At 37.4% G+C, this 24,092-nt stretch overlaps 1 protein-coding gene across 1 annotated transcript in view; it reads left to right on the forward strand.

The window, feature by feature from the left end:
• The window catches only part of LOC150104308 (PRKC apoptosis WT1 regulator protein-like), a 134,119-nt gene that overhangs the window by 24,294 nt on the left and 85,733 nt on the right, over positions 1–24,092 (forward strand). The window contains exon 2 of the mRNA XM_090396454.1: positions 12,580–12,699. Within this exon, the coding sequence (XP_090252580.1) occupies positions 12,580–12,699 (120 nt within the window). The remainder of the gene's footprint in view (positions 1–12,579; positions 12,700–24,092) is intronic.

Consider the following 24,092-nt stretch of genomic DNA (forward strand, 5'->3'; position numbering starts at 1 on the left):
CTCCTTGACTTAGGCCAGTTAAAATAAGAGCAGCAGCTATTCAACATCCCTTACAGTACAAATGCAAATTCATCAAACCTGCTTCTCCTCTTCTTCATTTATTTCATCTGTCTCTCTCCTCTGGAACAGCTTTTCCCAGGATGTGTTTCCCAAAAATCCTTGAAATTGTTGGGAAACTGCAGCTCTTTACAGAAGACTGTCAATAAGTTTCTTCTTTCTCAACCCTTGTCTGCACCTAACAGATGGCACTGATGTGGTATAGGGTCTTGTACCTCTTGTGTGTAGGATAAATATATATTTATATTAAAAAAATATAAAAAACACCCTAGATGTTTTCCCTTAAACAATTTCCAATATCATTATGTACACATTAAATAGCAGTGGACCAAGCCTGCCACACACTTCTAACCAAGTCAACTTGATCATGGTGAGGTAACCAATGTCAAAAACTCATCCCTCTTATTCCATTTGCCCCTTGCAATATTTGCCTATATGTCACAGGCATCTTCAGTATAAAAGTTATAGTGGGATGTGTTACAAGGTAGCAGTGAAAAAAACATAAGTATTCATTATAATTTATTAGAGTTTTATTTTAAATTTGCAGGGAATCCAAGTTAGAATGTATAGTCTCCGGATAGTTTGCACCTGGAGGAATTTATACTTTAATGTAATATTTTAGTATAGGTATTTTTTGTGTAGCGTTCGAATAATGGTGGCAACTGCAATTCAGTTTGCAGGTGGCTTATTACCGAATCCTCCACCATTTAAGGACTATATTTTACACAGCACACTAGGGGATTTTGTGGTATGTGGTATTTGCAGCATGTACACCTCCCAGCAGTTAGAAATGTGGCAGGCGAGAGACCGGTAAGTGCATGTCTGCGTAAAACATAGAAAATGGGAAGAACTTTGCGGCATAGAAATTAACATAACAAACTTTGGCACTGTTATGTCAGAAACTGATAAATACTGACCTAGAGAAACTAGTAGCATGATTGTGGGTGAGGGAAATGAGCAGCATGTGAATGAGAATATAAAATTAGGGATTGTAGTGGGTTTGAAAGATGGTGTAGTTTTGCAGGATGTGTAAATTGAGTGAAAGAAAGAAAGAGTTATGGGAATGATAGAAGGGGAGAGAAATGAATAGGAGAACCAGTGGAAGAGAAGGAATGAGAGGAAGGCGAGACAGTGCAGGGATGGAGAGATGATAGGACAGTAGGCAAGTGGTAGAACAATGTCAGAAGAGAGAGTGAGAAAGAGAGTGTGAGGGATGCAGGTGAGTAAGGAAGGAATGGAGTGGTATGAAGTGTGATGTGTGGAGATTCAGTGATTAATGTTGTGCAAGATAGAATGCCAGAGAATTCTTTCTGTAGAAAAGATAGACATTGTGACTGTGGCAGCTAAATGAGGTGAAAGAGTGGATGAGATGATTGTAATTGTGGGCATGAATGACTTGAGAGATAGTGTTAATTGGGTGGTGAGAGATCTGAGGTTTCTGCTTGAGGTTGTATGGAAGAAGAGTGAGAGAGGGAAGAGTGTGTTACCCAGGTATGATAATACAGAGCCGAGGAAAAGAGCATCAATAATGAATAGTATGATAGCCAGAATGTATAAAAAGAGACGCTTTGATGATGTGGATGCTTGGTGGGCATTTGTGAACAGAAAGGAACTGTATGCAGGAGATGGCTTGCATTTGAATAAGGAATAAGGAAGGGCGTAGGCATCTGGAGAGAATGCTTTTCTCCAAAGAAGTCAGGGTATTGATGCAGAGAAACTAGAATTATCAGAGTAGATGGTAGCAGGGGTGGCCTCTTCTGGGAATAGTCACTTGGGAGAAGGGGGGGGGAACATTGTCTAATGAGATCGAGGAATCCGCAGGGAATAATGACAGTGACAATATGTTGATGATTCTTCATGCTAATATCAGGAGTATCCAGCATAAAAGAGATGAAGTAGGTGGTGCTGATAGCCTTATCTTGTCCAAAGATTATTGGGATCACTGAAACATGGTTGACAGAAGATAGTATACTGACAGGAATAGAAGTAGCAGGGTATAACATTTTTCAGCAGAGTAGGCAAAGCAGACACATTGGTGTAGTATTGCTTATGATAAGTGATGAGTTGTGTCCTCTCAGAAGGGAGGATTTGAAGGACAGTGGTACTAATGATTTTGAGAGTATTATATAGTGAGGTGGAGGTGGGCAGGACAGGATATTTAGTGGGATGTTGCTATAAGTCAGGGAGTACTTAGGGTGAGGAAAAGCAGATGTTTAGGCAGTTGAGCTTGGCGAATGCAAAATGAATGACCGTTATGGGAGATTTTAACTACAGCAGTATAAATTGGGAAGAGGAAACTTCATCTAGTGGTAGTAAGGGAATAGACTATTTGGAATTATTGAGGGACAGTTTTCTTGGAAGACCCTATAACCTCTAGAGAGTGCGTCCCCTGGGTGGCAGATAGGGGGAGCCCACCAGATATGGCGGGGTGGTCCAGATATGGCGGGGTGGTCCAGATATGTTGAATAAGGACTCGTGGACCAACAGGGCCACAGGGGACTAACATCTTGATAGCAAGGGAAGTGGCTTTCCCATGGTCCCCTAGCTGGGTCTATTCTCTCTCTTCCCTCTTTGAGGTAGGCCCCTTGCTCTTTAACCTTTCCTATATGGCATTCCTCGCTCAACTTTTGTAACTCACGACCCTAATGCTATTAGAGTAGTCGAGGGCTATGGGTCATTCTGTTTCTATCTCTATGTCTTCTCTTTAAAAATCTCTCCTACCTTAAGGCAAGCTTGAAGGCCTCAAGATGGCAGCCCCATCATCAAGCTAGACTGCAGATGGCCAGTAACCCTCTCAGTCAAAATTTTAACCCACTAAAAAAGACTCATGAAGATAGTAAACGGACAGACTTTTTTGGTAACGAACCGGCTTGGAATATGGATTCGAGAAGAAAATTACCGAAAACAAAAAAAAAAAAGCAGAAATACACCTATTGGAATATAGCCACCTGGAATGTGAGAAGTATCCACTACAAAATCATAGAACTGGACCAAGCACTAGAAGAAAGAAATGTAAAAATAGCAGTAATTACAGAATCTAAAAAAAATGCAGAGAGGAACAGATGAAACTGAAAATTATATCTATATATACAGTGGGGTAAAAGCAGAAGAGAGAGCTAAATCTGGTGTAATGATCTTTTTACATAAATCTCTTAGAAACAATATAATCCATTACAACTTTTGGAGTGATAGAATAATAGAAATGAGAATTAAAATAGACAGAGGCTATATGACAGTAATTGGAACTTATGCACCTGAAGAAGGAAAAGAGGAGGACTCAGAAAACTTCTACATCCAACTGCAGAACATGTTAAATAAGACCAATCCTAAGGATCACATTTTGGTAATAGGCGATCTCAACGCAAGAATTGGCAATAAACCATATAAACCAAACATAGGACCTATCGGAGAACTTAACTGTAATAGAAATGGAAATAGATCAAGAGATTTTACTATAAGCAATAACCTTAAAATAATGAACACCTTCTTCAAACATAAAGATATCCACAGATACACCTGGGAAGCAAGAGACACAAGAAGCATTATTGATTACATAATCAGCAATATCAAAATGTCAGAAATGATAATAGATACAAGAGTATACAGAGGATCTGAAATCAAATCAGATCATTACCTTTTAATTTGAAAAGTAAAATGGGAACCAAGATGGAAAACAACAAAAAAGCATAAGGAAAATAGAAATTTTGAATCTTTCAAAGTTAGACTTTTGGACGACAGTAGTATTAAAAACTTGTACCAAAAAAGAATAAAAAATTGGATGACAAGTATAAAACAAAATCAGAACATAGAAGCAGAATGGTCAAACCTAAAAACCATAATGACAAAAGCTGCAAAAGAAAGTTTAGGAACAAAGAAAAAGTGGAAAAGAAAACGAGGCCTTAGGGACTGGAATGATGAAATTAAATGCATTACTGAAGAAAAGAAAAAAAGCATATAAAAACTGGCTCAACCTAAAAACAATAGAATCAAAAATCGAATACAGCAATAAAAAGAGCAATAGCAAAAGCAGCATGCAGGAGAATAAACAGAAACAGATGGAACAGTTTTGTAACAAAATTAGAGAGAGATTGTATGCTCAAAAGACCTAATGCATATAAAATCCTCAAAGATCTAAGCAATGACACTAGAGAAAAAGCAGATATTAATACCATTAAAATAGAAACACTGCAAAATTACTACCAAGATGTATGGTATGATGAAAACATTCGAAACAGAAAACTACCCTTTGTAATCTTTGATAACTTGGAAAACATCACTCTAGAAGAATTAACAGAAGCATTAACCCAAAGCAAATCAGGAAAGGCTCCAGGAGAAGACAATATAAAGTTGGAACTTATCAAATATGCAGGACTTGAATTCTCACTCAGGTTACTTAACTTTTATAATATGATCTGGAAAGAAGGAAAATGCCCACAAGATTGGACCAAAGCAATAGTTATTCCCATCTACAAAAAAAAGGACACAAATCTGATTGTAACAATTATTGTGGAATCAGCTTACTTAGTACCTGTTATAAAGTATATGCAAAAATCTTAGCATATAAACTTAAACGTATAGTAGACCCAAAATTAATAGAAGAACAAAATGGATTCAGAAAAGGCAGGTCTTGCATAGACTCTGCATTATGTTAAAATTATTAATTGAAAAACACAGAGAAATGAACATAGAAACACACATAGCTTTTATAGATTACATCAAAGCATTTGATAAAATTATCAGAGAAAAACTGTGGGAAATCCTAGAAGAATATGAAATACCAAACCAACTCTTTAGAGCCTTATATAATATATATCAAGATAATAAAATATCTGTGAAGTACAATAATTCAACATCAAGCTGGAAACCAATAAATCAAGGAGTATGTCAGGGTTGCCCTCTCTCACCAATTTTATTTAATATATACATAGATAAAATCATAAACGAATGGAAGATAACTAATGAAGGAGGATTCAAGATAAACCGTAACACCAGATTAGCTACTCTTCTTTTTGCTGATGACCAAATAATCCTTGGAAATAATGAAGATGAACTACAAAAATCATTATGGAGTCTAAATAATCTGATAAAAACATATAGTATGGAAATATCAACCAACAAAACAAAAGTCTTGGCCTTCAAAGGTGGTAATCCAATAAGAAGCAAAATAGTAATAAACAACAAAATAATAGAGCAAGTAAATACATTCAAATATTTAGGTTGCACAATGTCATATGAAAATGAAGCTGATATAGAACCAAAGATATCAAACTTTTTAAAAGTAACAGGCATTATAAATAAAATTTTTAAACCCAATTATGTACAAAAACACACATGAATAAGAATCTACAATACAGTAGCTAAACCATCCTTACTCAATGGCAGTGAGATATGGACAATAATAAAAGCAGATGAAAGAAGAATCGAATCATCCAAAATTAAAGTTCTGCGCAGAACTGAAGGAGTCACAATAATGGACAAAATGAAAAGCAGCGAAATCAGAAAAAAACTTGGAATTACAACCTCCCTAAATGAAACAAATATTTGCTATAGAGAAAAATGGAAAGAACGCATACTAAGAATGAATAGAAGCAGAATACCTAAACAAATTCTAAATTACCACCCAAAAGGTACTCGATGCAGAGGAAGACCCTTAAAAAGATGGAATTGAGTCCAGAACAGGCCACTTGGCCTATAAGCCTGGAAAGGAAGAAGAAGAAGATTTTCTTAGGCAACATGTATTAGAAGGAATATGAGGTTCAAGAGTTTTAGATTTGGTTATAGCATCAGAAGATCTGATTGTAACTGAGATGGCATCAGAGTGGGTGCCACTGTGAGTGAGTTTTGATTTTGAGACTCCATGCAGGAGTATCAAGGAGAAAGGAATTTATATGGAATTATAAGGCAGATGATTATAGTAAGGTTAGAAATCAGCTTGGGTCAGTTTCATAGCTGGTGGAATTGGAAGGACAAGATGTCATTAATTCTTGGAAAGTGATGAACAAATATTTATTAGCAGCAATAGCAAGTTGTATATGGTGAGTGAAAAAGAGAACACAATTTAAAGTACACAAATGTAAAGTAGATGACAAACAATATCAAATTAGAACTGCAGGTGAAAAAGAGGTTATAGGAGAGATATAAGGAGAAGGGTGAAAAACAGATACATGGATATATGACTCAGGCCAGGGGAATTACTAATATGGTAAGGAAGGCAAAGCTAGAATACGAGAAGCGATTGGCTGTGAGATCCAAAGAAAATCATAAGAAATTCTTTCCTTATGTGGCCAGTAGGAGGAGAAATGATTGTGGAAGAATGACATTGTTTGATAAAAATGGGAGTAGAGTGACTAATACAAAGGACATAGTGGAGTGTTGTGAACACTTTATTGGAGTATTTCATTCTGAAGAAGTAGGTTTTAATACTAGAGGGATGGGGCTTCAAGGTTTAGAAGTGAAAGAAGAGTGTGTATTTCAAATCGAGTACTCTGGATTTCATTAAAGCAATGTGACTGGTTGGGATTTGAGAGAAAGTGTTAAAGAACTGGCCTGGTGATGGAAAGGTCATTGCATAACTGTGGTAGTAGAATGGAAGTGTCAAACTATAGACCAGTTTGTATTTCGCCAGTAGTTGTCAAGATTTTGGAGAAATTAGTCGGGAATCATTTACAGCTTTGGGCAGATGAGGGTAATGTTATCTGTGAAAGTCAACATGGATTTATTAAGGGGCACTCTTGCTTTACTAATTTGATTGCCTTTTATAATAAAGTAACAAGAGCGGTAAATGAGGGAAAGACACATTTTGCCTTTTTTGGAATTTTCAAAAGCATTTGACAGAGTGTCTTATGATAAGCTGATATTTAAGTTACTGCACATGGGATTACAGCAGATGTGGTGTCAGGTTAGTGAAATGGATTGGGGATTGGCTGTCTGATAAATATCAGAGTTATGTATGAGGCAGCCATATCAAGGAAGCAGAAGGTTAAAAAGTGGGATCCCACAGGGCTCGTTATTTGGGAACTGTATTGTTTAAACTTTATACTGGTGTCATTGTCAATGGATTGCAGGGGGATATTCAGTTGTTTGCAGATAATGTGAAGCTGGGAAGGGTTATTAGCTATAGTGGCAATGTAATTGCCCCTCAAGAGGATTTGAATAAACTAGACAGATGGGCAAATGAATGGGAATTCAGTTTAATTCAGCTAAATGTAAAGTCTTGAAGCTTGAGATACATCGATGGGAGGTTGCCCTCTGTGTTGGGGTAACTGTACTGGAGGAAGTGAGAAGGCAAGGGATCTGTGATACTTTTTTTTTTAATATGTTGGGCCCATACACAGGAGGTTGGTTGGTCAACCTCTAGTACATTAGTACTGTGTATGGGTAGTGGAAATTAAAGAGGAAAATTAAGGATGGGAAATTAAAGAGCTCGGGGTGGTTGGTTGTGTTGGTGGAGCGATAGAGACAGCAGATGAATTGGTTGGGAAAGGAGGAATTTGTTTACATTTGATTTGAATGACTTTAAATTATATTTCTTGGGAAACACAGCAGGTGGGAGACTGTTTCACAGTGCAGCAGTTGCAGGGATGAAGGAAGAGGAAAAGAAACTTGTTGTTCTGTTTGTTTCTAGGTGTACTATGAAGGGATGTTGTGCAGCAGCTGCATGTGTTCCAGTGAGCTTTGTACTGAGCGGAGGAATTATTGATGTTATTTCGGATGAGCATTTCCCATGGAAATATTTGTAGAATATACATACTGCAGAATATACATACTGCACATCTGTGTGAAATTGGAGGGAGAGAGTTGGTAAGGGATGGATCATTGATAAGTCTAATTTCTCTCTTCTGTATTGAGTCGAGCATTTTTGAGAGAGCTTTTAGGGACCCCACCCCATATGTGGGAGCAGTATTCAATAGCTGGGCAGATTTGTATAATGTTAGTAGTTGTTCGGGGGTGAAGTAACGTCTTGAGCAAAAGAGAAATCCTAGTTTTTTTGAGGCTGAGGATGCAATGGTTGTGATATGTTATGCCAGGAGAGGTTTGATGTGAGGGTGATTCCAAGAAGCAAGATCTCAGACTGTCTGGAAATTTGGGTATCATCAAAAAGGATACTGGGGAAAAATGGTTCTTTTTTATGGGAAATAGTACAGAACTGGGTTTTATTGGCATTGAAATTTATGAGGTTATCCAAACTCCATTGTAGGATGTCTTGGAAATCAGAGTTGAGGGTGGTGGTGGTGGTGGTTGATGTTCTGTAGGTTGAGGTGAGTTGTGATGGGTAAGGCTTATCAAATGCAAGCGAGGAGTGAAGTGTGCTGTCGTCTGCAAAACTGTATATTGGGTTGGAGGTCAATTGCAGTAGGTCATTGATATATAGCAGGAAGAGGGTTATTGAGAGAACAGAACCTTGTAGGACCCCAGCATTAATTGAGTGATGAAAGGATAGGGAGCTGTCCACCATCACACAGAGTGTGCATCCAGACAGAAAACTGGCAATCCAACTACAGAAGTCCTGGGTCAGACCGAATGATGGTAGTTTGCCTAGTAGGCCTTTGTGCCAGACCCGGTCAAAGGCTTTGGAGATATTTAGTGCAACTACTTGAGATTCGCCAAACCTCATAGCATTGTCCAGAGATAGGTGACATATGTGAGTAGATCTCCTGTTGATCAGCAATGGCGGAATCCATACTGGCAGGCATTTATTTGGTGAGTGTCTTCAAGATAGTGTAGGAATTGGGGTTGATGATTTTTTCCATTACTTTTGACAGGACTGAGGTAAGCGAGATAGGGTGGTAATTGGATTGCGGTGACTTGTCATTCTTAGGAATGGACTGAATATAGGCCAATTTCCAGTTTGTGGGATAGATTCCAGTGGAGTAAGAGAGTATATATATAGGTGACATAGGATAGGGGTCAGTTCTGGAGCACAAACTTTCAGAACAATTGGGGGAATGCCATCAGGTCCAGGAGACTTTTTTGTGTCTAATTTGAACAGTATTTTTCTGATCTCATCCTGGCAAAAGAATATAGGGGGCATTGTATGCTGTGTGTCTGGAATGGTTGGGGGACATGATTTGGCGAGAGACCAAAAGGCTCGGCTACCTTTTGGAGAGGCTGCTAGTTTCCTGGTTTTTGCTCTTTCAAACTCTGTTTTGGAAGCGTTGATTGTTTTTTTTTGCACCTATTATGGGCTTCGGTGTAAGCTTTGAAGGAGGATGAGGTTCTTGATTTCAGCCAGTTGTGGTATGTCTGGTGTTTCATCTCTACTGCCTTGGCACATCTTTTGGAGAACCAGGGTTTTGTTAGGGAATGGCAGTTCAGAGTGCTGTGTAGAATGTATGTATTCATGCCGGTGAGGATTACTTTGGTAATAAGCTTGGTGCATATGTTTTGGTTGGAAGGCCGGAAGCAATAATCCAACCATGGGAATGCAGCATAGAAGTTGTGGAGGCTGTCCTACTTGGCATTGTTATAGTGCCAAACTACTCTTGTATGGGGGGATGTGTCTGTGTAAACGTTGCATGGGGGGAGGAGATGAGCACTAGGTTGTGGTCAGAATTAACCAGGGGGCTCACTACTTTCACTGTGAGGAAGGGGAGGGGTCATTGGTAAGGAAGAGATCTAGGGTGTTTGGAGAGTGGTTTGGGTTATCTGGTATTCTGATTGGCATCTGGACAAGTTGTGTAAGGTCATTAGTGATGGCAAATGTTTCAGCGTCTCTGTCTGCAAGATCTGTATAACTGGAGGAGGAAAGCCAGCTAATGTTGTGAATGGTTAAAATCTCCTAGGAGGATTATTTCGCTGTTGGGAAAGTGGGATTGGAGAAAGTCGATTTTTAAGGAGGGGAAATTAAAGAGCTCGGGGTGGTTGGTTGTGTTGGTGGAGCGATAGAGACAGCAGATGAATTGGACTGAGTGGGGAAGGGATATTTTCAACCAAAGAAGGTCAGAGTTGGGTGCTCTCTGGCAAGGTATGTCAGAGCAGATGTATGTGCTTTAACAACTTTCATCCACCCTTAGGATGAAAGTTGTTAAAGAGTGAATAGTTTGGAAGGTTGAGATAAGTGATGCTGTCAGGAAGTGAGATTTGAGTTTCTGCCAGGAAGAGTAGGTGGGGTTTGGTAGACTGTAGGAAGTAGTGGACACTATTCAGGTTGGAGTTTAGGCCGCGGATGTTGGTGAAGTGGATGTGTAGGGTTTTGTGAGTTGTTGGACCGCATGGGTCTTGCACATTTCCTATGAGGTGCTTGCATGCTGGTCTCCATGATGGCTGCTAGTGGCATTACTTGTTTTTATCACCAGTTTATCTTGCCTGTAGTCGATGGAATTTCTGTAAATGATAGAAACTCGAAATTCGAGGAACATATTGCAAAGGTTGTGTGAAGGTAACCAAGAAGATTGCTGCAATACTGAGAAAGATGCTGACCTGCAGAGATTAGAGTTGTCATTTTATTGTATAAAACTCTGATCAGAACACACTTCGACTATTGTGCTCAAGTTTGGTCCCCAGATTTGAAGGGGATAAATTAACCTTCGAAAGAGTACAGAGGCAGATAACAAAAATAATATCAGGACTGTATAATATTAGTTATGAGGAGAAATGGAGAGAATGTAGAACTGTAAAATTTGCTGGATAGAAGAAGGAGAGGTGATATGATTGAAACATTTAAACTGTTGTAACAGGGTTGACACTAGGGAGTTCTTTTGTTTGGTGGAACTGGTGGAAGGGGTGAGGACAATGAGTTATCCCTGGAAGTTACAAAAGCGTGAGAAGGGGTTTCTTTGCATGGAGGATGATTGAACTGAAATGCATTGGGTGGTGGTGACAGTAAGAATGCTGAATGAGTTCAAAGCGGAGTGGTATGATAGACTTTGTGCTTTCTAGAGTGAGATTCCCACGATGAGTCTTTTGACTCCATGGTGGTCCCAAATCATCGTCATCAACATCATAATAATAATAAATGAAACAGCAATTACATATTAATAGAAAATTCTGAAAGCACCATTTTTATTAATTGTTCTGCATATTCTCTTAGTAAAAACCCTTCCCCCACCATTCTGTTTGCATTATGATTTCTTCATTAAGACAATAGAGTAAGGTTATGTTACTTCATTGTCATAACCTAAATGGATCTGATGGTGTACACTTATCTCTTTTATGGGGGATAGTACTTTTTAAATCAGCTGATCTTTCCCAACTTTTAGTATATGTTATTCCTTTTTTTTTTTTTTTTTTTTTTTTTTTTTAAGTTAGGAAAATTTTGACTGTTTTTGTTATTTTATACTAGCCACTAAGGTGGTACTTTTTAGAATTTTATGTTAATGTTTACAGTGTATTTAACCTGTCTTCAGAATTTGACCTAAACTTTGACGTAATTCTTCTTCTTTTGTTAAGTGTCCCATCTAACAATAATAATGACACCATAGAAACTAATCACACCACAAACAACTGAGTATAATACTGACAAGATAAGGCAACCTGTTCATGCATTCTCTCCTCTTCTCTGTTGTGTGCTCACCAGTGCATTGGATATGCTATTTTGTCTTAATGATATATCCTAGGAAAATGGTTATCCCCTCCACCTTTTCCTTTCTCCCAGTTTTTCTAGAGATGATGCTATACCTTTTATATCCATACTATGTATATCATCTTCTCTCTCAACTAGTTGTGACTTATTTCCATGATTTTCAAGCAGTTCACATTGATGAAGTCTATCCTCACTTTATTTCTGATATGCTTGCTGTTGTAAATAAACATAATACTGTTTCCTGTGACATACAGGTACTTCTGTTTCTTTCATTCTTTTGTTTCATCTAGAAGGCAAGCAGCTACATTTAGTTGTTTGCCTTCTAGCCATTATACAAAAAGTGTAAAATTTATTTTTCAAGCATCTTGCTTTCTACATTAAAAAACAAACAATCAAAAAAAAAAAAAATCAGCTAATGCCCTTTTATTCCCATATATGGGAGTAGGCGAGGCCGTTTTTAGCCCTAGCTAACTTTTGGAGACTGAGTGGGCAGTTCACTCTCCACCGGTACCCAATCAGAGATAGCTGGCCCAAGGCTATCACTAATTAAGCGGCATGCAGTGAAGAGAGACAAGTGCCGCCATCTCGTGGTCCCTAATCTTAACACTCGTATTTAATGTCTGAAATAATGTGGGTTCTACTGTCGATTTTCTTGAGTTTACGGGACGAAAAACCAGAGTTTCCAGGAGGAAAAACCCACTTGCCCGTGCCAGAGATCGACTAACTCGGGAACCGGTCGAAAAAAGGCTTAGAAAAATTTCCTCTAGTCGCCGACTAGACTCAAAATCAAGTCTTCCTTCGTGCGGCCAAGTGCCGTGGTGTCTTGGACGTGGCCGTGGACGTGCCAAGCACATCCACTGAGCTAAAACAAACAAACAAACACAAAAAAAACATGTATCTCTTGTCAAGAATTAATTTATTTGCTAACCTGTTATTTTCTGTACATTTTAATTATTATTCCATGTTCCTTTATAAGAAATTTATCTTATTACTGATTGCAGAGCACTGGAGGCAGCACAGGAGAAGATGAAGATGAACTCAATCTGTGTTCAGAAACCAGAAAGAATACTGCATATAATGAGATGCCTCTGGATAAAGATGAAATATCAAATGGCCCACAAGTATTGATAGGTTTTATATTTTGTTTATTTTTCTTACATAAAAAAAAAGGTACCTACAATATACAGATGTCAGTTACTTCTTTTATTGTAAATTTTATGCATCTTTACATGTCATTTAATAAAAGGATCATTGTTTAAATGACACAGTGATTCTAAATAAAAGTAGAAGGATAAGGTATATTTTGGCAGGATATGAAGTGTAAAATGGTGTACTGGAGTATTATCAGTGATGAATTGCACCCTCTCAGATTAAAGAATTGGGAGAGAAATGACACTGATAGCTTCGAGAATGTATAGTAGGTACTGGAGGTGGATAGGAAGGGATATTTAGCAGGATATTTCTATACACTGAGGAACTTAGAGGGTGATGAGCAGTAAATGTTTAGACAAATTAGTTTGTCAAGTGCAAAGTGAGTATTTTTAGTGGGGGATTTTAACTATAGAAATATAAATTGAACAGAGGAAATAGCATAAAGGAAATGAATTTCAAGAATTCATGAAGGATACATGGCTTTGGTAGCATGTGGTTGACGTAACACAAGGATCGTAGTTTTGGATTTGGTTATACCATCAGAGAATGTGATCATAATTGAGATATCTTGGTTGTTTCCAGCTGGTGAGAGTGAACATGTAGTCTTGACTTGGAGTATGAATAGACAAGATGACGTGTCAAGAAGGAAGGTGTAGGTGATTTTAATGGACTTAGAAGCCATCTTGGAGCAGTACTATGGGATAAAAGAAGAAGATTTGAAGGAATAAAGATCAGTTATGGATGGGTATTAGTTAAGAATATTTGTTAACAATAATGGTAAATTGCATACCTTGAGTGAAAAGATAGCAATTTGGAGTAAAATGGATGACTAGAGAAATCAAACAGGAATGGGAGAAGCAAAAATGTTATGGAAATAGCATAAAAAGGATTTCTCATATAAAGAGATATCCTCATTCACTTGTTCTCCAAGTTTCATAAGGAATTTAAAGCTCAAACTAGGAATGTGACTAGCATAGTAAGGAAGGAAAAATTAGAGAGGGGAGGGAGGGAAAGATTAGCCTTTAATCCAAGAAAAATCCTAATTTTTTTTTGTTGTGTGGCCAGTAGGAGGACAAATAGTTTTAGACAAATGATCTTACTGGATGGAGACAGTAGTTGTGGTTGGGTGACCAAAATTCCAGTGATGTAGTTGAGCTCTTTTATAGTAATATCTGTAGGATATTTCATCCTGGTAAAATAAGTTTTATTCCTGAAGAGATGGGGAAGGTTGAAGGATTAGAAGTATATGAAGAGGACTTGTTTTGAATACTGAGTATTCTAGATGTTGGTAAGACAGCAGACTAAGGAACTGACCATGTCATTGACTTGTTCAGTACAAGTATTGCAAATGGAAAACTCTCTAAGATAAGATAGTGCCATTAAATAAGGATGGTAGTAGAATGTAGGTATTAAACTATGAATTGCATTTCATCAGTGGTTATTAAGATTTTGGAAAAATTAATAAGAACTTTGCTGAATTGGGGTAGATGAGGTTCGTGTTATTTATAAAGGTCAGTATGGATTTGTTAAGGAGCACTCTTGTTTTTGTAATATGGTTGCCTTTTACAATAAAGTAACGAGAGCATGTGATGCAGAAAGGCATATACTCTCCTTTTTTATGAATTTTGTAGAAGCATTTGACATTGGAGCCACATGATAAGTTAATATTTAAGTTATAACATTCAAGTGGATATCAGGTTATTGAGTTGGAAACTGGCTGTTTGATAGATATCAACACTTCCCTATAATCTAGTAACAATAATATTGTTATCAGAATTGTAGGGAGGTGCTCAGTTGCTTTCAGATGACATGAAGCTTGGAAGGGTTATTAGTAAGAGCCACAATATTAGTATTACTGATGTTGCTCTATGGGAGAATTTGAATAGGCTGGAAATGTGGATAAATGAATGGGGATCTTGATTTAGTGCATCTGAACTGAAATTTGGGATCCACAGATTCATGGTTGCATACTCTGCAAGAGATTGTTGAGGTGATAGTAAATAGAAATATGAGGTTCAGAGGACATATTGCATAGGTGGTAAAGACAACTCAGAGGATTGATGCAATACTGAGGAGCATGTTGATAGCAGAGATAAGAAACTGGTTAGTTCCATTGCATAATGCCGTGATCAGACTGATATCTGGATTACTGTGCTAAGATCTGGTTACCAGGATTTGAAGGGAAATTGGAGAGGGTATATAGACAGATAAAAATGATATCAGGACTTTGAAAGTTGATTGAGAATAGACTGAGGGCTTGTAATATGCAGTGCTTAGTCAAACATTTAAACTGTCAAGAGGTAATTACTATAAGAATACTAGGGAGATTTTTCATACTGTAGAACAAGGACAAGGTGGCATCCCTGAAAGTTGCAAAAGGAAGTAGCAAGAAAGAGTGCTAGAAGTAACATTTCATTCATGGAATGTGGTAGGAGTACAGAATGCATTCCCTGAGAGTACCTGTAGTGAATGAGTTCAGGAAATGGTATGATAGACTTTGTGTTGTCTAAGGTGGCTCACTCATGATGAGTTTTATGACTCTGAAGTTCTGAATAATAATAATATTAATAAAGAACAGATCAGTGATTCTCCCCCCCACACACACACATATAGTGGTATCAAAATTCATCTCCATTATTTAAGAACTGAAAATAGAGTTTATCCCAGAACATTCAAAAAACATCTTTCAGAATCAAAACCAAAAGTAGTGAAATTGCCATTAATTATTAAATAAAGATACAACTAATGCTTTGAATAAAGAGAAATTCTGTAGTTACACTAAGGAATATTGACTTTATTCACCATCTCCCATCATAAAGTAACAAAACATCAGGCTTACTATATAAGGCACAGTGTGCCACGTCAGGTTGCCAATAAGTAATCTCTAACCTGCACAGATTAAAGCCTGAAAACTTCTCAATAATAACAGAAAAATAGAAAATGTTGCCTTTTGGATAAAGGTAATTCTACAGTTATGATCTCAGCAGAATATGGTTGAAAAATTGCCATATCATTAAAAATAACATATAACAAGCCAATTGATGGTCGATTAATAAACCAAAAGAATATAACTCAATTTCAGTGTTAAGTGACCAAATAATTTAACAATAATATAACAAGCCATTTATTGATAGAGATCTCACATGTGACTTAAAGAAAAAAGTAATGCTGCTTACTAGACAAAGTAATATTTGAAATGTGATGTTATTTGAAAAAATAAAATAAAAATACCATATTTTTTGTATAGATGATGCATGCGTTATCTATACAAAAAAGTCTACATTCATTAAAAATGAACATGCGCGGTATACATTTGAAAGGTATGAGAGATAAATCAAATGTAATAACAAAACTAAGGTAGAAGTATTACTTAATATTTATTGAACATTACACTATTCAAATCCATATTCTTAATCAGACTCAATATTGAAAGAATCAATTGCGTTAAACATTTCATTTGGTATTTTTTCAGATTAATTATCATCTTCACTGGACACTACTTCATTCCCTTGTGCTTTAATGAAACCATTTCTAACACAGTTTTCACTTACAGCAGCCCAACTTTCTACAATCCACTTAACTATATCTTTATATGACGTTCTTTTCATCTGCCCTGTTTTGTTATATTCATGGATGCCATTCATCATCCAGTCTTCCCACTTAGCTCGCAAATTGTCTTTGAATGGTTTATTTATTGCAAGATCAAGGGGTTGGAGTTTTTTTTGTAAAACCACCTGGAATGACGACCAATTTGGAATACTTACTTACAATTGTTTTAACTTCTGCTGTCATATGTTCCGTACACGAATCCAACACTAACAAAGATTTTGGTTGAAAAATGCCATTTTCTCTTTTGCCCCACATTCTCCAACCAAAATTTCATAACCTCAGAATTTATCTAACCTTTATCATTAGCAGTAACAATAATATCTTTGGAATCACAACCTTTTGGAACAGTCTTTCTTTTGAAAATCGCCATCGGTCGCAGTTTGGAACTATCTGCAGTTACGCAGAGAATCACAGTGAAGTTAAACCTTTCGTTCCCTGTTGTAGCAACTGAAACCTCTTTTGTTCCCTTCAGATTCACAGTCCTAGAACTAGGCATGTCAAAACTTACAGGAACCTCATCCATATTCACAAAATCGTTTTGCACAATTCTTTTCGATTCCTGCAATACACGGGCAGTAGATATTCTCATACCTTTAGCTCTTCCACTAATGACCCAATCAAACAGTTTTTTCCTATGAATGGCCACAAGCACCTTCTGAACCTCATAGCACGTTTCCTCGTATGTAAACATTTCAGGACTGTTTCAGCCTTTCGCCATTCACGAACACTACTTTCTCCAACACTGAACAATCTACCAGCTTCACAATTCACTTTTTCCTTTGCTACTTCTACCACTTCAAGCTTGAACTGCACTGTGTAGGATTTTCTCCGAGAAGTACTTCTGTCTTCCATGGGTAATTCAGATCTAATAAATATAAACACATAATGATTTACTTTATGAACTATTTTAAAAGAAGATGTATGGAATAATCGACCACTGCTACTAGTAATGCACATGCTTTTAAAGAATTCCTCTGTCCTCTGTATGTACTTCCTAACTCTACTGCTAGTTGGAACATGTGCGTTATCTATACATCAAAAGGTGTGATGAAAATGTTGGGGGGTGCGCATTATACATTAGCGTTATCAATAGATTAACGCGTTATATGCGTTAATCTATTGATAACGTGTCAATAGTATTAACGCGTTATCAAATATTGATAACGCGTTAATAGTATTAACGCGTTATACGCGTTATCTATTGATATAACGTATAACGTTATACCCGTTATCTATTGAAAAATCCGGTAATAAATAAAACAGGTGTCACAATGTATAGTCTGCACAAATCCATCGACTATCAAAAATTCACAAGGATAGTCATATATCATTGTTTTGATGACTAATAAAGTGCACAAAACATGCTTTTCTGTTGGAACAATGAAGCAAATAACTGATGCCTTTCAGAAAAGGAAAGACTGGTGTCAAAATTAGTGGTAGTCGTGGGCATAAATGATTTAGTTGGGAGGGGGGGGGGGAAAGAATGTTGATAGACTTGAGGAAGTTGTTATAGCAGGTAAAGAATAGAATTTTGCTGAATAGTGTCATATCTGGGAAAGTTGTAAGCGTGTTGCCGAGATATGACAACAGTGAATTGAGAAGGAGAGCAGAGATAATCAATAGTAAGATGGCTGAGTTTTGTGTGAGGCAAAGGGAATGCAATTTGTAAATTTGTGGAGTGAATTCGAAGGGAAGTTGGAATGGTTCAAAGTTGATGGATTACATTTGAATGGGTTTGATGTTGGGCATTTAGAAAGGCTATTGTTTTCTGAGAATGCACAGAGTCAAGAAGTTAATGTAGTAAATGATCAGTCTATGTGTGAAGAAGGATAGCAAAACTGAATGGATTGTACAACAGGAGGAAGATGGATATGAGGTTGAAGATGTGGTTGCAGCAGCACAAGATGATGGAATGCATAAAGATGAGGACAGGTACGAATGGAAATCAGAATCAGGGAAATAGGAGAGGTCAGACTGAAGAGAGGTGTGGTATAGCAGGTAGAATAGAGAATGGTAGTGCTGGTAGAATGGTCTCTAACACACAGTGATTGTTATGTTTATACACAAATATAAGGAGCATTCAAAACAAGAGAGCTGAGTTTGTTGCATTGATTGAGTCAGAATGCCAAAGATAATTGGAATAAATGAAACTTGGTTGTCTGGGGAGGATGTGATGTCGGGAATAGAAATAGGATATGTAATTTTCCAGAAGGATAGAAATATGAAAAGAGGAGTGGGGGGGGGGGAGTGCTGTTAATGATTGCATAGGAATTGTGTCTGCAAAGTGTTTGTTGATAGTGCATGCACAGATTTTGAATCTGTCTTGTGTGAAGTTGAAATAAACAGGCTAGTATATCTGATAGGATGCTGTTATAGGCCAGGGAATACAGAGAATACTGATTGTGAAATGTTTAGGCAAATTAGTTGGGCATGTAAAAAGAAGGTGATCCTGATGGGAGACTGTAATTACATTAATATAGAATGGAAGGAGGAGATAGAGCATGAGAACAAGGAGAGTGAGCTTGTGGAATTTCTGAGAGATAAGTATCTTAAGCAGCATATAATTGAAGCAACTAGAGGCTTTAATGTTTTGGATTTGGTGATAACTTCACAAGATGTAGTTGTTAATGAGGTGTTGACACTGCCGCTGGTTGTGAGAGTGATCATGAGGTGGTTGTTTGGGAAATGATGAAATATGAAAAACTTGCTGCCAAAATGGATATATATATGGATTATAAAGCAGGTGATTATAGGAAGCTCTGTAGTCAGCATCAGTAAATTGGGTAGATTAGCTTAGCAGAAAAGATGTTGTAATGTATGGAAATTCAGAAGACAGCATCTGACACAAGCAACATATAACTGCATACCAAGTGTTTAGCAAATAAATAGAGTAGGAGTGAAATGGATGAACAGTGAAATCAAGCAAGCTGTGCTGGAAAAGAAAATGCTATGGAAGAGGTACAAGACAGTTGGTGGCGATCGGATCCATAAAGAGTATAAAGTGCAGGCTAGAAATATGATGAGCACAGTAAAGAAAGAAAAGGTTCAGCATGAGAGGAGATTGGCTGGTCAAACCAAGGCTAACTCAAGGGAATTTTTACGCTATATGGTATCAAGAAAAAGAATAATTATGGCAAGTTAACACTGGTGGATAGTATGACACCAGAATAACAGCTGCACAGGATATAGTGGAATTATTGAATGAGTACTTTATCAGTGCATAACATACTGGTGTAAATAATGCCATGCAGTATATAGAAGGGTGGCAAGAATTAGGAGAATTGGAAGTGCTAGAATCAGAGGTGTATCAGGTATTGGTTAGATTAGATGTTAATAAGGCTGTGGGAATGGATGATATATCACCATATATTCTTAAGGAATGTGCACCATAGTTGACTATGCCCTTGACCTGGTTATTTTAATGAGTCTTGGTTATTTAATGGGTCTTGCAGTGGGATAATTCCTAAGGAGTAGAAAAAATGCAAAATAGTACCACTCCACAAGCATGGTTCTAGGACAAAAGTCTCCAATTATAGACCAGTCTGCATGAACTGTAGTTGTGGTCAAGGTATTGGAGAGATTGGTTAGTAATAGAATACAGGATTGAGTTGATTGACATAACATTCTTTGTAATGGTCAGCATGGATTTGTAAAGGTTAGGTCCTGTTTTAGCAATTTACTTGCATTTTATAATAAGGTAACAAGCATGTTAGATAAGGGACAACCATATACAGTGATATTCTGGGACTTTGGAAAAGCGTTTGATAGATTACCACATGATTACCACAATTTTCTTAGACTTAGTGAAGGCATTTGACAGGGTGCCACATGATAAGCTGATATTTAAGTTGCAGCACATGGGTCTGGATGTCAGATTGGTCAACTGGATTCAGGATTGGCTGTCTGATAGGTATCAGAGAGTTGTGTATGGTGGAGCAGTTTCAAGGAGGCAGAGGGTTACAAGTGGGGTCCCACAGGGCTCAGTACTAGGACCTATATTGTTTAACCTTTATATCAATGACATTGCCAGTGGATTGCAAGGGGATATTCAGTTGTTTGCAGATGATGCGAAGCTTGGAAGGATTATTAGTAATAGTGCAGATGTGGTAGCCCTGCAAGAGGATTTAAATAAGCTAGATAGATGGGCAAATGAATGGGAGTGTCAGTTTAATGCAGCAAAATGTAAGATCTTGAGGTTTGGGAAACATCGATGGGATGCTGCATACTCTATGGGAGGAGTTATACTGGAGGAAGTAGGGGAGACAAGAGATCTGGGGTTGATGATTGATAGAAACCTGAAGTTTAGGGGACATATTGCAAAGGTGGTGAAGGTAACACAGAGGATTGCTGCAATTATGAGAAGGACACAGACCTGCAGAGATAAGAGGGTTATCATTCCGTTGTATAAGTCTCTGATCAGACCACACTTGGACTATTGTTCTCAGATTTGGTCCCCAGGATTTAAAGGGGATAAATTAACCGTGGAAAGGATACAAAGAAGGATGACAAGGATAGTTATGAGGATCGGCTGAGGGAATGTGGACTGCAGAGTTTGGTGGATAGAAGAAGGAGAGGTGATATGATTGAGACTTTTAAACTGTTGAGAGGTGGTTACAGGGTTGACACTGGGGAGTTCTTTTGCTTGGTTGAACAGCAGGAAGGAGTGATGACAAGAGGCCATCCCTGGAAGTTATGAAAGGAAACTGTGAGCAAGAGGGTAAGGCGTGGTTTCTTTGCATGGAGGGTGGTTGAACTGTGGAATACATTGCCTGATGGAGTGGTGGGAGCAAGAATGGTCAATGAGTTTAAAGAGTGGTATGATAGACTTTGTGTTTCTTAGGGGGGACCTCCCCTCAATGAGTCTTGACAGACTTTGTGTTCTTAGGAAGGACCTCCCATGATGAGTCTTTTTACTCCATGGAGGCCTGAATAATAATAATAATAACAATGATAAGTTGGTGTACAAGCTGCAGAGGATGGAAGTATGTAGTATATTGGTTAGATGTAGGTAGTATATTGGTTAGATGTAGGTAGTATATTGGTTAGATGGATCAGAGATTAGCTTTCTGAATGATACCAACAGGTTGTTTATGATGGAGCAGTGTCTCAAACAAGGAGGGTAACCAGTGGCATAGCCCAGGGTTTTGTTCTTGGGCCCCTGTTGTTTAACTTGTTTGTAAACAACGTATCATGTGGACTGACTGGGTATCTTCAGTTGTTTGCTGATGATGAAAAGTTGGGGGGAATTATAAGTAGCACTACTGATGTTAATTCCTTTCAGGATTTGAATAGATTTTTTACTTGGATAAGGGAGTCGTGTTGTAGTTTTAATATCAATAGGTGCAAGGTGTTGCATTTTGGAGTGTAGAAATATAAGGCGTACTATATCGATGGTGGTGAACTGCAGGAAGTTGATGAAATTAGAGATTTTGTAGTGATGGTTGACAATAGACTGAAGTTTAGAGTGCATATTGCTAGTTTTGCAAAAGCGGAACATTGTAGTGCTGCTACGATAAGAAGTACTCTAACACGGTCTGACTAACTTGGACTGTTGTGCTCAAATCTGGTCACCTGGTAAGTGACTGGAAAGACAATATCAGGACTTTGGACTGCTGGCTATGGAGAGAGGTTGAAAAAATGTGGATCAGAGTTTGGTGGATAAAAGAGAAATGGGTGATATGATAGAGATATTTAAGTTAGTGAGAGAATTTTATTGGATTAATCCAGATGAGATTATAAAAAGAGAGTAGAAGGCAAGAGGAGAAAAACCGGAGGTCATCCCTGGATCAGTGTGGTGAAGAGGGGTGTGAGGAGTAGATTTTTTTTATGTAGAGAATTGTCACTGAATGGAACACATTACCCGAATGTGTTGTTAATGCAAGGAGTGTTAAGGATTTTTAGATTCGATATGATAAATATGTTATCAGTTGAATGAACCTCCCACGATGATTCTGCCGACTCCATGGAGGGTGTAATAATAATAATGCCATTCAGATTAATAGATGAAGGTTGAAACATTCTGAAATACAGACTAACCAAACATTTAGTGTCATAAGAAACAGACATAATTGACTCTTATTGTTACAAATTCATAGGGTCTACAGCAGGGATTGGCAAAGTGGTCGATGTCAATATCCAAGGGGGTCGATAAATGTCTAGGGTTCAAAAGGGATCAATAAATGCCTAAAATGATTTTGAGTAACACCGAATAAACATGCAACGCCAACTGGGTGATCAGCTGAGCCAGTGAGGGAGAACCTCACGCTCTCCCTGATGAAGACATCTAGGACAGAGACAGTCAAGGGTAGTGCGCATTTATCGCCCATAGCTATCACAGTGATGTTCAGTGATCTGATCACTTTGATGAATTTACTTTGTAAGTTTTTTAAAGTTATAGTGCCCATAATGGTGGCCCTTGATAGTTAGAAATGCTGACAGTATTTGTCAGCGTTTTTAATATTTCATTTAATAAATGTAAGTAAATTTTTAATGTTCTTTATAAATTTCCTTAAATATTTCTTGAAATTTCTTTAAATATTTCTTATTGAGAAGCAGTAATGAAATAAAAGGGTGAAAGAATTATTATTTTTAAATTGAGAAATTTATTATTGATAACATTTATTCATTTATTTAATATGATGGGGGGGGGTCAATGAGGGATCAAAGTTTCCATGAAGGGGTCAGTGGTCTAAAAAGATTGCTGCAAGAAACCATTCCTGATCTACAGGAATGGTTTCTTTGCTTTAGTGACTTTTCTTTTGAATAAATCCAGTGCAAGTCTGTGAGATTCCCTGACTGAATTGAATAACTATTGTAATTAATTTGGTATGAAAATCAGCAACAAAAAGACAAAGACAATGAAAATAGACAGTAATGTTGAAAACATCGTTAAATTTTTAGTGGAGATGGTAAATTAAATATTGAAATAGACAACAGAATTAGTAAAGCTGGTATGATAGGAAGTCAGTTGAATAAATGTACTTTATATGGAATAAGAAAGAAATTAACCAAAACACTAAATTAGCTGTTTCTTTCGGATAGCATTGGTGCTTGTGGGACCATGGTTGCACTTTTATTTTGCTGTAGAGGTTTTTGAATCTTTCTTAATGTGACTTTTCAGTACTTCATTGCAGCAAGCAAGTTTGTTATAATGATGTTTGCTGTTGCAAGGGTCAGCTGAAGTTTTGGCCTGAAATACGATTTACTAATGCATCCTTAAGTAATACACTGACTTTAATTAAAATAGATTTTCTACTAGAAAAAAAACCAAACTATTTGAATTAGTATTGTTATCTGGTAATTTTGCATGGCACAACAAACTAACAATAAATAGTGGACATTGTGGGAACTGGAAGTAATACCGAAAGTATTAAAGAGTTTTTTCATCGGTAGTGAAACTACCAATGAAACTCTTTCTTTTAAATTAAAAATGCCAAGAAATTACCATATTTGCTGGCGTATAAGACACATTTTTTTATTTGAAAATGGGTCTGAAAAAAGGGTGCATCTTATACGCCAATACTGTTTTTTATTACTTTCATTTCTGGAAATTTTCTCTCTTCCAAGTTACGCGATTTCTTTCTTGCTTCCTTGCGGTGTGTGAGAACATTCCAGTTACGTTGAGTTCAGAGGATGCGCATGCGCTGTCATCGACGATCACAGCTGTGTTCATTTAAACTTTCCAGTTGTTGTCGAGGTTGTTGTGAACAGTGATGAATTTCTGCCATTAAATTTTCTCTAAATTTCTTTGCAA

Source organism: Typopeltis vanoorti, chromosome 8 (genome assembly GCF_054136105.1).
Source record: "Typopeltis vanoorti isolate ZY-2024b chromosome 8, IOZ_Tvanoo_1.0, whole genome shotgun sequence".
In the NCBI taxonomy this organism is placed as follows: domain Eukaryota; kingdom Metazoa; phylum Arthropoda; class Arachnida; order Uropygi; family Thelyphonidae; genus Typopeltis; species Typopeltis vanoorti.